The 15,342-nt window shown below is 39.0% G+C and overlaps 1 protein-coding gene across 2 annotated transcripts; it reads right to left on the reverse strand.

Annotated features, from left to right (window-relative positions):
- Positions 1-253: 253 nt before the first annotated feature.
- LOC121354090 (interleukin-1 receptor-like 2) lies at positions 254-13,868 on the reverse strand. Of its 2 annotated transcripts, XM_041468453.1 has the most exons (13): positions 13,799-13,868; positions 13,029-13,152; positions 12,386-12,573; positions 10,224-10,296; positions 7,513-7,756; positions 7,023-7,209; positions 6,109-6,271; positions 5,765-5,830; positions 5,095-5,215; positions 3,395-3,543; positions 2,960-3,103; positions 1,439-1,600; positions 254-948 (listed from the first exon to the last, which is right to left on the reverse strand). In XM_041468453.1, exons 3-13 carry the CDS (start codon positions 12,431-12,433, stop codon positions 557-559), a joined length of 1,749 nt encoding a protein of 582 aa, XP_041324387.1. In that variant the 5' UTR covers positions 12,434-12,573; positions 13,029-13,152; positions 13,799-13,868; the 3' UTR covers positions 254-556. The 2 variants fall into 2 exon arrangements, with proteins under 2 accessions (XP_041324387.1, XP_041324388.1); XM_041468454.1 differs by lacking the exons at positions 12,386-12,573; positions 13,029-13,152; positions 13,799-13,868 and adding an exon at positions 8,793-8,937 and having other exon boundaries at positions 10,203-10,279.
- Positions 13,869-15,342: the final 1,474 nt, after the last annotated feature.

A 15,342-nucleotide genomic window follows, 5' to 3' on the forward strand; every position in this document is an offset into this window, starting at 1 on the left:
TGTTCAGCAGAAACACATTCAGTGTTGTGATGAGTTTTAAATATACCTGCTATGTCATGTATTTCCCCAACCCTTTCAAGAAGCAAGGGTAAGGTCTGTTGCTCAGGAGACAAAGCTTGCACAGAGCAGATTCTTGCAGCAATAAGGAAAACAGACAATCATGGAGAAGCAACAAGAATTGGAACAGAATGACTAGGAAAGCGCTGATGATAGAAATAGACTTAATTTATCAACTGCAGTTTTTATTTTTTAAAAATGGATTTCACAGCTGTTTCTTCATACAACATTTATGTGGACCACGACTGCTTAATAGCCTATCATCATCACCATGTTTACTTACAATATTTGATGGAGACTAACACAACAAATTTTGTCACTATCCAAAACCTGTCACAGAAATAAAGTTGCACAGAGTTTTTTCTTTTAGGGTGTAATTCATGGAAAAGATGAGCAGTTTCTACTCCTCAAAGAAAACATCTACTTTGTAGTATAAAGTATATGCAAGAAACATCCCAATTCAGAATTACCTTCTTAGTATTATTTAAATAATTTCTTCTTAACTTTCCTTTGCTGCAGAACTGTTTGACATTAGGGGCAATGAATACACTTCAGAATAAGACGCCTTTTTCCTGGATGGCATTTGATAGCGCACATTTTTCCAGAAGCTTGTGTTTGCTGAACAAGATTTCTCTGAGAAGTCTCCTTTCCATTGAATAGCTCCATGTTTTTGCTTAATGAATTGGATTGATTCTGGCATGCTCATGTAGTCCTGTATTTCACCCATTTCTATCAGAATCACTTGAATCCCATCACGGATGAGAGCATTATACATAGCTAGCTGTTGCTCAGAGGTGTCTTCCAACAGGCAGCCCTTAGATGTTTCTGATCCCAAAATAATCATCAGTCTTCTGCTTTGCTTAAGGGTTTCATCAGCAACACTGACCACAGCTGTAAGTGATGAAGGAACATTCAAAGTCTGCATAGATACTTTACAACTGGTGTAAAATAGTTCTTTATTTTACAATTGCAAACATTTGAAGCTGTGGCTAGCTCAGAGCAGTGGTTGCTTTAAGATCTTCACACTTCCAATCATGATTAATGATCCATTGCATGAACATGACTTCTAAAAAAATTGTTTTCTTCAGCCCTCAGGAGAATTTATTATTCAAAAACCTCAACAGTATTATTAATGCTATTAAGTCCTCATCTGTTCATCACTAAGAAAGCACAGACTCTCACAACATCAGAACAGAATTTTCAGTTAGGGAAAAAAAAAGAAGGAAAAAGGAAAAAAAATTAATTGGGCAAGTTATCCAATAAAACTAAATAAATACAGCTTTCTTTTCTAAAAATGTGGGTTTTAATTGCATAGATAAATTTACAACCTGAGAACAATGTTTCAAGAGGCAACCTGTTAACTCTGCTAATTAAAGCATACCTTCTCCTGGTAAATCATCCCTTCCTAATATGAAAAGGTTATATCCACATTGTTTTTCTAAAACATCTGGGAGTATCCTACGAACAAAGGTTTCCAGGCAACATATGCTTATGTCTTCACTGCTTTTTGTGTACAGGACATATGCATCATAGATTTTCCCATCTAAAACAAACACAAACATTTCTATTAAAAAACTAAAACTCAGAAAAATGCCTTTATTGCACAGTTTCATTTTCAGACTGCTTAGAAATAGTAATGTGGGGCTGATTTCACCCATCTGACAGAATCACCTCACAGAAGTAAAGTGATCTATGAATCAAAATAAAGATGACCAGCCAGAGCATCTGACTTCATCCTTTCCCATCTGGGGATGAAGGAGTCACCAAATGGACTGGGTGCAGAACCTGGGATCTGCAGGAAGGAGCTCCCAATCCTAGAGGTGCCAGGGCATTAAGTACCCTCTCACAGGACTTTCTTCACCACTTCTCCTGAAAGAAACTCAACAGCAGTTATCTCCACTTCTGACTAACCACAAGAGAAGTTGGAAAAATGGCAATTCTTTCTTGTAATGATCCTGAGAGGGCTTCTGAGGTTTTGAGAGTTAAGGCTGAATAGCAAGCTGGACTGAAAGAACCAAGCCAAAATCAGATCTAACTCAAACAGTTAAAAACTTTTATTTTCCCCTTTTAATTAGAACTCAATTACAGTGTTATAGTAAAACTGAATTTTTGACCGGGAGTTGAAATTACTTTTCCATTAAAACATTTAGCATAGCCACAAGTAAACATTAACTATCTTAATGTGTGTAATCCATTCACTTTCAAGCCATGGGGAACTTCAGACAGTCTAATTCTGAGAACTGACATGAAATATATCTATGATGTTGTGCTTATTTCAAATTTTTCACACCTGTCCAATATATTTGCCTGCAGAGCATTAAACTAAAACACATTAGAAGAATCAAAGAACACAGAACTAGCAGCAAATTTTCTCTTTGATAAGTCAACACCATAACTGACAGGATTTAGAAGGAAAGTGAGGGTAATAGAAAGAAATTGCAAAAATAAAAAAATAAAACCAATAACATTAATCTCTGACAAATGAGTCTGATTTTCAAAATAAATATTTAAGGCACGTCTTTAAACATCCAGTTTACAGGATGTAGCTCTGCTGACACCTATTGTTCATCATCAGAGTGACCATAAATCTACATGTAAAGAAACTACAGAAAATCAGTAAACAATGTGCTCCTTTTGGAATAGCCTACCATTCTTCTTTTGACCTATCTCACTACGATTGCCTTCAATATTACACAGTTTTTATTACTTCAAGCATAATTATATATTTTACCCATATGACTGAAAAAATCCTGCACAAAATGTCTCTGTGCATATCAAAAAAATTCCTTATGGAAGTTCTACATACATTGTACTAAATAATCCCATTATTTCTCAGAAGTAAAGGCAAGAGAGAAAAATCAATAGGTTAATTACACTTACGTACCTGGTGACACTCACATACCTTCCTTACTTGTAAGGGCACAGACAGAATTACGGTACCAAAGTACCAAATCAATCCTGAAAATCTTGAAGATTATTAAAGTAATAAATGTTAAAATTAACAAAGAGACAAGCCCTCCAGTCAGCCACCTTCGTATGTCAGGAACTGCACAAAAATATAAGAAATTTGTTTTAAATGTTGAATTATTCCAAAACCGATCTTTCACATAAATTCAGTACAAATTTGAACATTACATTTTTCATTCCTATTTACCTTGGTTTTTAAATAATGACAAATACAATACTATTGTGATTTCTTCCCTATGCACAGGCACATGCATACTGCAAACTGTAATACATCTGTTTCCTCTCAACATGATACACGAGAATTTGGTATCAAAACACCTTCTGGGGAAGTATAGATAATCACAGGCCTCAAAATAATAGTATTTTTTACCTCTGTGTTTTAATATAATATAGGATGCAACTTGCCCAAAGGCATTTGAAGCTTGACAGACAAAAGGCTGTTCATAGTCTTCACTCCTTACTTCTGAAATTATTAGCTTCACAGAATGCATAGGGCGCCCATCGTAAGAAGTTTCTCCTCTGTCCAAAAGGTGACAAATAGAACCATAAAACCACAGCCCATTCAGGAATGGCTTCATCTCTAACATCTGCAGCACAACAGTGGTTATTTCCTTCTGCAAAAGTCAACCACACTTCCCAACAGATGAACAATTACCTCATATGAACAAAACCCAAACAGTCACACCTCTCCTCGTACTGACATTTAGCATATGCATCAGAAAGCATCAAGACATCAAGAGGTTATCTTATCTGCAGCTGTGTTTCCCCAAAGGAACATAAGGTTTCTATAGTTGGAAGTTCAAAAATATGCCTTACAAACCTAAATAAACTCTTGTTATGGGCTTCCCAATCCCTGTCAGAGTAGACGGACATAGATATTTCACAATAGGATATGACATTCAGGGAATGAATGAACCAACATCACTAATGCAAGTGACCAAAGATGTAAGTGTTAGGAAGTACAAAAAATAACATTGCTTTTGCAATATCAGTTCAGCGACCATGTGCCTCTGCTTTATGGCACAATTGTTTATGACTCTATAATTCTTTATGACAGTATAATATATTACTTTTGCATAGTGTTTTCTCTTGGTGAGCAACCAAATAAGTCAGCATTTTGTTTTTCCCTTTGTTTTATTATGAAAACTAATTTCTTGCAACTATATTCTTACTTTGCAGACATCATTCTTTTCTTCACTGGTTTTTTGGTCCTAGAGAGTGCTCCAGAATGTACAAAAATTATCACATTTTTTTTATTCACAGCAGCACCATAAGGGCTGAAAAAAACCCTGAGATTTTTAGTTAAAACCTGTAATGTCTAAGAACATTTCAGATTGCCTCTTGCTCCAGTTTGAGTTGGTCTTTCCAGTCAGGTATAATTTCTCTTCTTCTAATTCCATTTAACCTGCTTTTTATCATCACCTTATCTCCCACTTGCCCTTCACATGCATAACTCAGTCCAAGTCCTGCCAAAACCCAGTTCATCACTGGAAATCGGTCTCCCTTTTCTCCTCTAACCCCTAAGCTTCAGTACAAATGCCCTCAATAAAGGCTTCCATTAGCTCTTCAGTTGATCTCAGTTAAATTTCTCTAACTTAATGCCCTTAAAACCTACAAACATTGATTTTTCCTGTATAGCACAAATTTGTCCTCTTGCAACCTTTCAGGGAGGCAGATGTGGAATACAGAAGAAAGACAGTCCGAAGATCATGCACCTGAACATGCCTGATTCTACCAAAAGAGGTCTCTGCCAGGTCAGAGCTTGCTCAAAAGAAACTGTATTACAATTATGGGACTGTAATAAAACACCTTTTCCCAGCAGTGCAAATACAGACTGATTTTTTACAATGAGCAAGAAACATACAATCACATGTGAAGCTCATGTGCCTACTATGTTTAAGCTTTCTATTTCAAAGCAGAAAGTCAGTAGGAAAAGGCAAGCATTAGAGTTTTTAAGAAGAATGCTGTTTAAAGCAAGGGAAAAATGTTGCTAAATATTTTAATGTCAAAGGGAGAAAGTATTACTTTGGTTGCCAACACATATATTTTCTAATCTGAAAATATACTTACTCATAGGGACTTGCAAAAATTCTGCTCATATAAAACACATCAATATATACACCGTTGCCTGTCCAGTACACCTCATACCCATCAGCACCTGTGGTGTTGCAATCCACAGTAACCTGTGAGCCTATAAAATTGTGTTACAAAGTAAAGAGTTAATTTCCATGACCTAATTAAAGTCTATACAGTCCTGTTCACAGATTCACACACACACCAGCTAAGAATGATACTAAACCCTTTCAAAAAAGTTACTCTAACAGAGGGTCTATATTCTCAGCAATCTGCAGGTCCAGAAAGAGAATGGTAGGACGGAAGAAGCTGAATCCAGGAAGGAGATGCTTCTCCTTGAGGCATCACTTTGCCTGCAGATTCAAGATGGGCCTGTTCTTAGAATCACTTCCAGAGTGATGGAAAGCAACAGATGTGACAGATAGTCACTTGGGTTCCTACAATTTTCCTTGCATATGAGAAAATTCTTTAGGACTTTGCAAGCAACATGCCTCGTTTCTTTCCCTCTCACCCCTCATTCCTCCTTTGGGAGATCAACAGAGAGAAATTGACCACTGAAGTCATTTTTTCATAAAATAAAAACAAGAAAGCACAGAATAGGACACCCCTTAAGAATACATTTTAACTAGGATACAAATTCATATTTTCTCTAGAGAAAACTACTCACCGAGTTCTACTTCAATGGAGTTGTTTCTTGGGTAAGTTATTTCTGGAGGCTTTTTTGGTGGGGTCACTAAGCACAAGAAAGAAAGTTCTTTTCAGAAGACATGGGGCAGTTGCAGTCTGTTTTATGCTCTATAATATAAGTACAACCTAAAAACATCCCTTGTACTAAATACAAGGTTGTCAGCCATTTTATAACAAAATATCACTCAATACAGAAAGTACCATATCTCAGGTAGTCATTACTGCACTTTTAGGTGAAAAACAGTAGTCCCAAGCATGTCCATCCCCAAATTAGGTCTTTCCACTTTAGTTATGAGCACAAACACAGTGAAATGATTTACTCACCTTCTACAACCAGACTGATGTCTCGTGAAATGTTATATTGTTTCCCATTGTAGGTATATGTTGTTTCACACGTGTAGTTTCCTCCATCATGTACAGTCACATTGAAAATTATAAGGTCGCTGTTTGAAAGGGCAAACCTTTTTCCTTTCAGCAGCTGGCAGTCCTAAAAATGTATAGAAAACTCTGTTAATTCACATCTCTGTATATTTCCATGGTTTGTCTCTCTTTGATACAATCTGAAGTTTTAATGGACCACAGCATAATGATGGTTATGCAGAGGGCAGCAGAATATGAAGAAATGCACACTTCAGCTGAGATTTTAATTTAAAGATACCCCAGTCCATTCCCCTTGGAAAACACCTTTTGATATTAGAGAAATAAGAAAGTAAAACGTGGGTTGTCAGTACTTGCAAAAGTATTCCTCAGTGAAGCATCACTCAATAATTAGACTGTATTTTATAAGAATCCTCAATGCTAGTGGTACCATAGGGACTGCATGAGCCTGAGGCAGGAATCTGGCAGAAGGCACTACATTCGTGTAACAGAAAGAGCCTTTAAGAGAGCATGAACAACAAGAAATAGAATAATGGAATAGAACAGTATTGGGCACCTAATGGGAATGCCATAGTAAATCTGTTTCCACACAAGGCCGTGATTCCCTGGCAGGTGAACAGATGCCACCTGGGGGATACGTGGGTCAGCATCACTCCCACACCTCAGCTGACATTCTGCCCTGATAATCAGGAACACCTTTAAAAGACAGAAAGTCATAATCCTCTTCCAATTTGTTTTAAAAGCATTTTTCTCCAACTTACAGTAAATCTTTAGTTCTTCTGTTCTAATTCTCAAAGATCACTGATTTTTATTCTAAATAATGGACAGATATAAGACAGAAAAAAACACTATATTCTCACCTTATACCAACGAACAGGCTGAATATTCTTCTCTGTCCTGAAATAATCCAAGTGGGGACAAACGACCTTTGCAGAAGATGATGTGAATATCACCTCCTCTACAGCAAATTTTTCATTTAAGCATAAACCATCAATCCTCTCAAAAACTGTTACTTTTGTACACATTTTTTTGCAGCTTGTCAAATTCCTGCAATTAATAGAACACAAATTAACCTATTTAACACATTTTGCAGGTCAAAAATGTATGGCATTCTGTTTGGTGAAGAAAGAGAAGAAAAAATATTTGCAGTTTCTTCAATAGATTTACTTTTGCCTACAAGGAAAAAACCCCAAAACTAGATTTAATTTCCCCAAACTAAAGTTATTTTTTGTAGATACATTCCCTTTTCTTCATTAGTATTTATCTTACCCTCAAAATTTTACTTGCTTTCTGAAAGTTACTCACTATGCAACTCATTTCTGTAAAAATATAATTTTTTTTAACTTTCACCTTATGACACATTCATAATCTCCAGAATCTTCTAACATGGCAGGAAGAAACCAAATTAGATTCTTCTGCTGATGAACTCTAGACAGTTTGTCTCTAGGCACAGCTCTCTTGTTACCAACTTTATACCATGTTAAGTTGTAGTCTCCACTTTTCAAGCTCTTTTCCAGTGAACATTTAATAGCAAGAGGCTGCCCATCAGGCACAAGACTCTGCTTTAACATCACATCATAGGCTTCACATTTCTCTAAAGGAAAGAGATAAGCATTAAAGAAAAACTCAAACACTCCGCAAAAATATACTGAACTCATCTCCTGATTATAAAGTTCATTGGAGTTTTCACCTCCATTCTCAAGTCAATTACTAAAAATACAATTTTAATCCCTTATCTTTGCAGCAGAGAGTACTACTCAGTAGTTTACAGATGTAGTTATGCCACTAAATGAAATGCTGCTTTTTGAATGCAATCTTTACACTCAGTAGAATGCCTTTGTAGCAGAGTTATCATTTGCATGTTTTATTTCAGATGCAAATTACTAAAGTACTTGTGTTTCTCTAGTCTGTTTGATGGGCATGTACGCAAACGCACAGATGCACACAAAATTCACATTTAATGTCTTTATTTTTTTAACTTCACTTAACTGTAGTTAAGACTATGCTTTTGATATTTAAACATCCTAAGAGGACACAAAAGTTAAAGACTGTGTTGTACAAATATTAAATTTGCTACAGGAATTTCAACTGACCCTTCATTTTATGAACATTTAGAGAGGAATCATTACAATCACCAATGAGCTCATCTTCTTTACTTCTGACACAGACTCATTCAGAAAAAGAGCAACACCAAGAGTTTGGTTTGGGCTTCTTTTTTTTTCTTTTTTGCAATATGACAAAAAAGGCACCAACACTGGATACCATGGTCACGTTCCCAAGTCAGTAATGCATTTATCAAAACTTCCTTGTTTTGTTATTTTATAAGAACTGCCACAGAGAGTCATGCAAGTGTCTGTTTAGTCAAAATCCTGTCTCTGATAACTATCAGTGGCAAATGTGCAGAACGGAGGAGGACACAATAAATACAATACTACTCTGATTTCAGTCCCTTTACTGAAGGGACTGAACTGAAATCAGTTCTGCATGCAAAACCATTCACTGAATTTTATAAATTCTCTGAGTATCATGCATTTCTTGTTATGAGAAATAGTAAACTTCTTCTCATCTGCCTATTCTATGATATTTACATTTACATAGACCTTCATCCCATCTTGCTTCTGTCTCTTTACCTCAGAGTCCTCCTTCATTTGGAGACTTCTCATATGGAAGCCATCCCATATCAGACAACACTGTCACTCATCTCTCCACCTCTTCTGATACCATCTTTCTGAGATGTAATGACCAGAACTGCAGAGTTTGACTGGCACACATTCACTGTGGGGTTAAAGCGTAGCATAATGAGGCTTTCTGTTTTCTGTTCTGATGCTTTCCAAAAATTCTGGTTTTCTGGTCACCACTGATGACAGAGTTAATGATTCCAGAGAGCATCCAGAGACACCAAAGCAGCATTTCCCAAAGTGGCTATTAATTAACTTAATGCTCACATCACACACATACAGCATATTTACTTCTGCTATACATGCATGACCTTTCATGCCCCTTCACAGCCACTTGATTTTACTGACTGACATTCTATCACTAAACTATTTGATATCCAGGCACCTTTTGCATAGCAAGCATCCATTTTAACCACCAAAGAATAATTTTGTGTCATCCACAGTTCTCATCACCTCACACAGATCTTTTCCAAATTACTTATCCAAACACTGAATTACTCAGGTATCTGAATTGAATGCCCCATAATAACTGTGGTGATTATGATATGCTATGGCCACAGAAACTGACCATGTTTTTCTGCCACTTAATGCTAATATTCTGCACCAGTGTAAGAGACACCAGCACATGCTAAAGACCACCCAGCTGGAAGCAGATCTGCAGAGAACACTGGGGTCCTGGTAGACCACAAGTTGATCATGAGCCACCAATGCTCCCTCATGGGAAAAGAAGGCTAAGAGTGTCCTGGGATGCATTAGGACATGCCAGATTTGAATTTACTGGAGAGAGTCCAGCACATAACTACAATCATGATTAAGGGAGTGGAGCAACTCTCACTTGAATAGAAGACGAAAGAGCAGGAACTGCTCAGCCTAGAGAAGATAAGGTCTGAGGAGTGTGTGGGTGGATCTTATCAATGTGTGTAAATACCTGATGGGAGGGAATGAAGAACAAAGAGACAGACTTTTGCCAGCCTAGCTCACTTACAGGAAAAGATGCAATGAGTACAAATTGAAACATAAAACAATCTATCTGAACACAAAAAAAACCCTTTTTTCATTGTAAGGGCGATCAAACAGTGGAACAAGATGCCCAATGAAGTTGTGGAGTTTCCATTTGCAGAGGTTTTCAAAATCTTGACCCTGTAAAGTTAGATGTCAAGAGCTCCTTTCCAACCTAAATGATTGTTATAAGTTAGAACATTAAATACCACATATTTTATGTTTTATAGGTTCCTGCTCTTGGCACTATTTAAAAGAACTCATTGGCATGCATGTAAATTTCACTATTACAGCCACTTCTACAGAAAGTTAGTATTACTTGTGTGAAAAAAAGTTCCATTAAAAGTTCAGAACAAGACTTACCATAGCTACCAACAGACTTACTTGCAATAATTAAAGACAGAAATGCTGTTGCAATGTTACATGAAAACAGTGTTTTTGCTGCCATGTTTCCCTGCTAAAATGGAAAGAAAACTTTCAATTAGTCGTTTCCAATATGAAATTCTATAATTTAAAGTAAACTTTTGCATTACACAATTAATATAGGAATTGCACAGTTTAAAGTGGACACACGAAATACAGGAATTGTCTTTGACTTGTTTTGAGCCTGTTACCTGCTTGTTACACCTGACAGCTCCTAAATATTACACCAGAAGGAAAAAAAAAAAGAGTGAATATCTATTTCAGCTTGTCAAGCACTTGGGGTTTTTTACATTGCTAGCACACTCCTTCCCATAGTGCTTAGGAAAGCACTTCTTGCTTTTCTAAGCTACAGTCATAGATTCTCTAACTCTCCCTTAGATGGAATCTGATTTCATAATTCTGACTTTTTTTGCCACCCACTTCTGTACTGCAGCCACTTATGCTACAACCTGTCTGAGATGGGGAGGATAGGACATAACTTGAATACAGTCTTCAAAGCATAAGTGCACTATTATTTATAAACAAAGACAATTATTGGTTTTTTCTAGATTTCTTTTCCTAATGATTTCTAACCCTATCTTTTTTTCTTTGAATACTACTGAGTATTGATCTGCTATTTCCATGGGCCTATAGTAAAATTTCAAGATCTCATCATTGGGTACTAAGAATCAGGCAAACTCAGTCAGCTGTTGAGCACATGATGTTAGGATTTTGGACATATGTTTTCACTTAAAATTTTTCTTATATTTCTCTACAACAATTTTCTTCTGCTATTATTACCCAGTCATTTACGATCGTGACATCTTTTTGCCATTCTTTGCAATTTACACCTTCATGTTCTAGCCTGAATACATTAGCATTGTTGGCAAATTCTGCCACTGAAACAGATTCCCTCTGTCTAGACCATGAAAATACATGCTGAGTTGTCTGGGACTTTAGTAGTGATGTTTCTTCACCTAAAATCTAGGCATTTATCTTTTATATGCTTATTTATATATTTGAGAATGATTGTCGGGACTCTTTAGTAGTCCTCTGATCCCTAACATGTTGGGAGAAGGATCTCTTAGTTGCATGCCTCTGGCAAGCTGATCCTTAACTTGACCTGCTTTACTGTTTTTGTTTCTATTCAGCCTACCACAGTGTTTCACAGCACAGTGAGAGGACAAATGCAACTATTCCAACTGAAGTATGAGCAGGAGGACCCCATCCTGTCGTGACAAACATTTAGCTGATCACCACTTTCTACAAGAGTCGAAGATGGCACTTCCGGCTGCTGTGTCTTACTTCACCAGACTGACTCAGAAGTGTGCCATGTGTTGAGTCATCCACACTGCTTCTTGCAGTGCCTGCTTCCCTTCTTCCCCTTCTCTTTCCTCCTCCCGCCTTGCAAATCTCCACTCAAATTAGCAGGCAGGTCTTTTCTTGCCTAGCTCTAAGATGGGATGAGTCTCTGAAAGAATCCTGACACAAAACATTAAAATCTCAGGAGGCAGGTTATATGTGTTTGTACAAAAGCTACAACTTTTTCTATTATTCATGATGCACAGAATCTCTTAAAAATCTATAATTTTTACTTTTAAAGAAGAGGAAAATATTGTAACATATAATTTAAAGATAAAACAGGATTGAATAGATTCCACTTATGAACAGGTATTTTCTTTATGACTTCTCTGAATCACTGCATTTTCACAAACTCTGCTCTCTTACAACGTTACCTTGCTCTTGTTCTCGTGGTCTGTCTCACAAGAGCTCTCTCAAAAAGTTTTTTGCCCCACCGGTAGATTTAGCAGATGCAGAAGTAGTATTTTACTACATCCTGAAAGAAAGTCTTCCAGGATCCTGCTTTTCTATAATTTCAATATTCTTTCTATCTATTTAAATTTATAATTTGCCCTTCTGTCAACATAGAAAAACTTGCAAACATATGTAGAGCCTTGTGAAACCATACACACCACTTTGAGGAGGCTCCCTCATCTCTCACTTTTCCCGATGAAAAATTTCCATTTCTATGGAAGGCAGACACAATAGCAAAATTAGGCTCTTCTCTGTGCATGCATTCACATAAATAAGGATGAAAATAACATACATTCAATTGCAGAACCAATTGCAAATGTTTTTCCTACCCCATTCTGCCACGATAAACAGCTAAATTTCTCCCTTTCCCCGGCCATTCTGTCCACATCTTGAGCACTCAATCGACCTGTGGATCTTTATCATTCACAACAGACTTCAGCTCTGGTTATCTTTGCCCAGATTTTCCAAAGGGGAAAAAAATTTCAGGTATGCGAAGCCATGTCCATAAAGTTTTATCCTGAAAGGAAATATTTTTATCAATTGCAGTTTTAAAAAAAAATCATTACAACTACCCCCTCCCCCCAAAAAACCCATCAATTTTCTGAAAGAGGTCTTCAATTATATGTGCACCTGAATTACAACCACAGCATAGATGACAGCATGTAGGCATAATTTTCATTAAATTTTCTCATTAAATAGGCATAACCACCTTTTCATCTGCTTTTTAGTCATTTCAAAGTTGATCTACTCAATAAAAAAAGAAGTCTCCCCAAAACTTCAAAGGATCACAGGTTTCACTGATTCTGGTAAACTTGTGGCAGGTTTATTTGAATCTCATTCAAAAGCAAAAACTGATTCAAACATGCAAGAGTCCTCAGAACTGAGAGAACCAACAGAAAGTCAGAGTACCACACTATTTCTGGTATATAAGCCTAGGAACACTTTAAATCATAAAAAATGAATATTCATTACCTTAAAAGCTCCTATTAACTGCAAGGTGCACCATGCCTCTTCTAGAGAGATTAATGAAGTGTCTCACTTTTGATCACGAAAAGAGTGACGACAGCAAATACATCCATTCCTTCACTGGACACACCTAGCCAGCGTGGAAGAGTCGCGTTAGCCCCGTCAGGATGTAGAGACAGCTCTGCGACTATTGCCATAGCCGGGCTTCTGTCAAACGCCGGCATCCCTCAGCGGGTGCGGCAGGAAATCATTTTCCAATGCTCTTCATTTAAATTGCGACGTATTTCTGGAAGCATTCCCTGGGAAGGGGCTGTGGGTGCTGGGCAGGGACCCGCCAGGCTCAGCGCCGAAGGGCAGCTGCGAAGAGCAGGCTCGCTCGCTGTCGGCCAGGAGCCGAGCCACGGTCAGGGCTGACCCTTTACGAGAGGTCTCACCACTACTCCCGAAGAGTCCCCAGCCCCGTTTCCCCAGGAGACACTGCCTCGCTCCGAGCCACCTCCCAGCCCCAAAAGCGAGGCGTCGGAGCGACCATGGGCGCAGCAGCTCTGTGGATGTGTGCTGGGATCACCCCGGCCTGGCTGAGGCCGCCCGCCCTGTTACAGGAGCTCTGTTACAGAGCAGCGCTCCCGGCCGCACCTGCCCGGCCCGGCCCGGCCCGGCCGCCCGTGCCCGCTGCCGCCACGGCCACCCCCGGCTCTCGGGGCCGAGGGACACCCTGAGCCCCCGTTACACGGAGGGCTCGCTGGGGCCGGGCCAGAGCCCGGGGAATCCCCTACCTGCTCCTCGGGAGCGGGGGAGCCCCGCTGCCACCTCCCAGAGAGCCTCAGCAGCCGCGGGACGGCGGCGCCTCTGCCCCGGCACGGGCGGCTCCTCCCAGCGACGCCTCACCTTCCCCCCTGCCAAGCTGGGTGTCCCCAGGACCGTGGGGTGGCCCGGGCAGGGCAGGGCAGGGCAGGGCCAGCCCCCGTCCCCTCCGCGCCCCGGCGCACGTAAGCGGTGCTGGTTAAACGCAAGCTCCGAAAAGCAAAGCGTTTGAGCGGCCACCGCAGCCCCTCGCTGCTGCGGGCTGGGCTCAGCCTCCGCCGCAGGAAATCCTCCAAGAAAAGACTGCGAGATCTGAGATGACTTTTGTTTGTTTGCTTGTTTGTTTGCAAAGTACGAACAGCTGCAAACTTCCCTAGTTGAAGAGACCGTGTCACTGGAAGAGCCCTTCAAGACTCGTGGAGGCTGCGGGCAGGAGCATCTCGGGGACGTCGGTTGATTTATTTGCTTATTCAGTAGGCTGTTTTGGCTGCTTGGTCTGACTTGCCCAGACTGTCACTGAGACATTTGGAAGCTTGAACATACAGGTGAGTCTCATTTAGTCCCTAAGTTTTTATCTACAAACTTAACAGCTACTAAGTAATCCTGATATTTTAGAGATTACTTGAATTGTGGCTGTTCTGGGAACAGTATGTTCTCTAGGTTCTGGTGATTCTTAGTTCTCTGTTTCACACCACAGCTAGAGCCAGAGTTTTTCAAAGCAGAAGTTCCTCAAACTATTTTGTTAAACACGGAATCAAATGTGGGCAGTTTTAACACTGCACTGACACTTACTTGTTGACTAACTACTAAGCTAGATATTAAGGTAGAGGAAAGCTCTTCCTTATGTTCTTCACAAAACAGGCAATAATCATGGACTATAGAACTATCAAAGTAGGTGTTCTCATTATTGTTAAAAATACATCATAGCATTTCCTAAGCAAATTACAAGTATTCTACAAAAACTGTGGAGAATAATCCAGACATGTCCTGTCCCTTCCACCCCTTTTCATCCTGCTTTGGTTCTTCTTTCATTTCATGTTCTGGTACTGTTGTATTTACCAAATGGAAACATGTTCAAACATCCTACCCACTAGCTGCAGATAAGTGAAGATGAAAGATTATGCCCTGCTGTGCCTGCATAAACTGTCTCACATCAATCCAATGTATGTAGTGCTAGCTGGAGGCACATTGCAACACTTCCAGACCCAAAGCTGTTGGGAGGTACACAGAAAATTAATTCATTCCTGACTTGGCAAACACAGAAGGATTTTTACAGTCAGCTTGTTTCTCTTTGGTCACCGCTTCTATCCATATTTAATGTTGGAAATGTTTCTCATTAACTCTCAAACAGTGCAAGATTATGCAAGATTTTTAATTTTTGTATTATTTTGCATGACCAAAAAACATCTGTGACCTATCAGCAGTGCCTGACAGCAGTTAGTCTGAAATTATGTCTTTTCAAGCATGGCTTGTGTGGTCACCAGGTCCTCCACACCAACTGACTTGAACTGCAAAA

Source organism: Pyrgilauda ruficollis, unplaced genomic scaffold, assembly GCF_017590135.1.
Source record: "Pyrgilauda ruficollis isolate IOZ18807 unplaced genomic scaffold, ASM1759013v1 scaffold22, whole genome shotgun sequence".
Lineage (NCBI taxonomy): Eukaryota > Metazoa > Chordata > Aves > Passeriformes > Passeridae > Pyrgilauda > Pyrgilauda ruficollis.

Bases quoted from the DNA above. Each gene is read 5' to 3' on its own strand.
- LOC121354090 (XM_041468453.1), bottom strand. From the start codon at position 12,433: ATGGCCGGGGAAAGGGAGAAATTTAGCTGTTTATCGTGGCAGAATGGG. The intron at 3,544-5,094 runs GTAAGTATATTT...CCTTTTGGACAG, and splicing joins ATTTTTGCAAGTCCCTATGA to AGGAGAAACTTCTTACGATG. The intron at 3,104-3,394 runs GTAAAAAATACT...ATTTTTGTGCAG, and splicing joins TATTATATTAAAACACAGAG to TTCCTGACATACGAAGGTGG.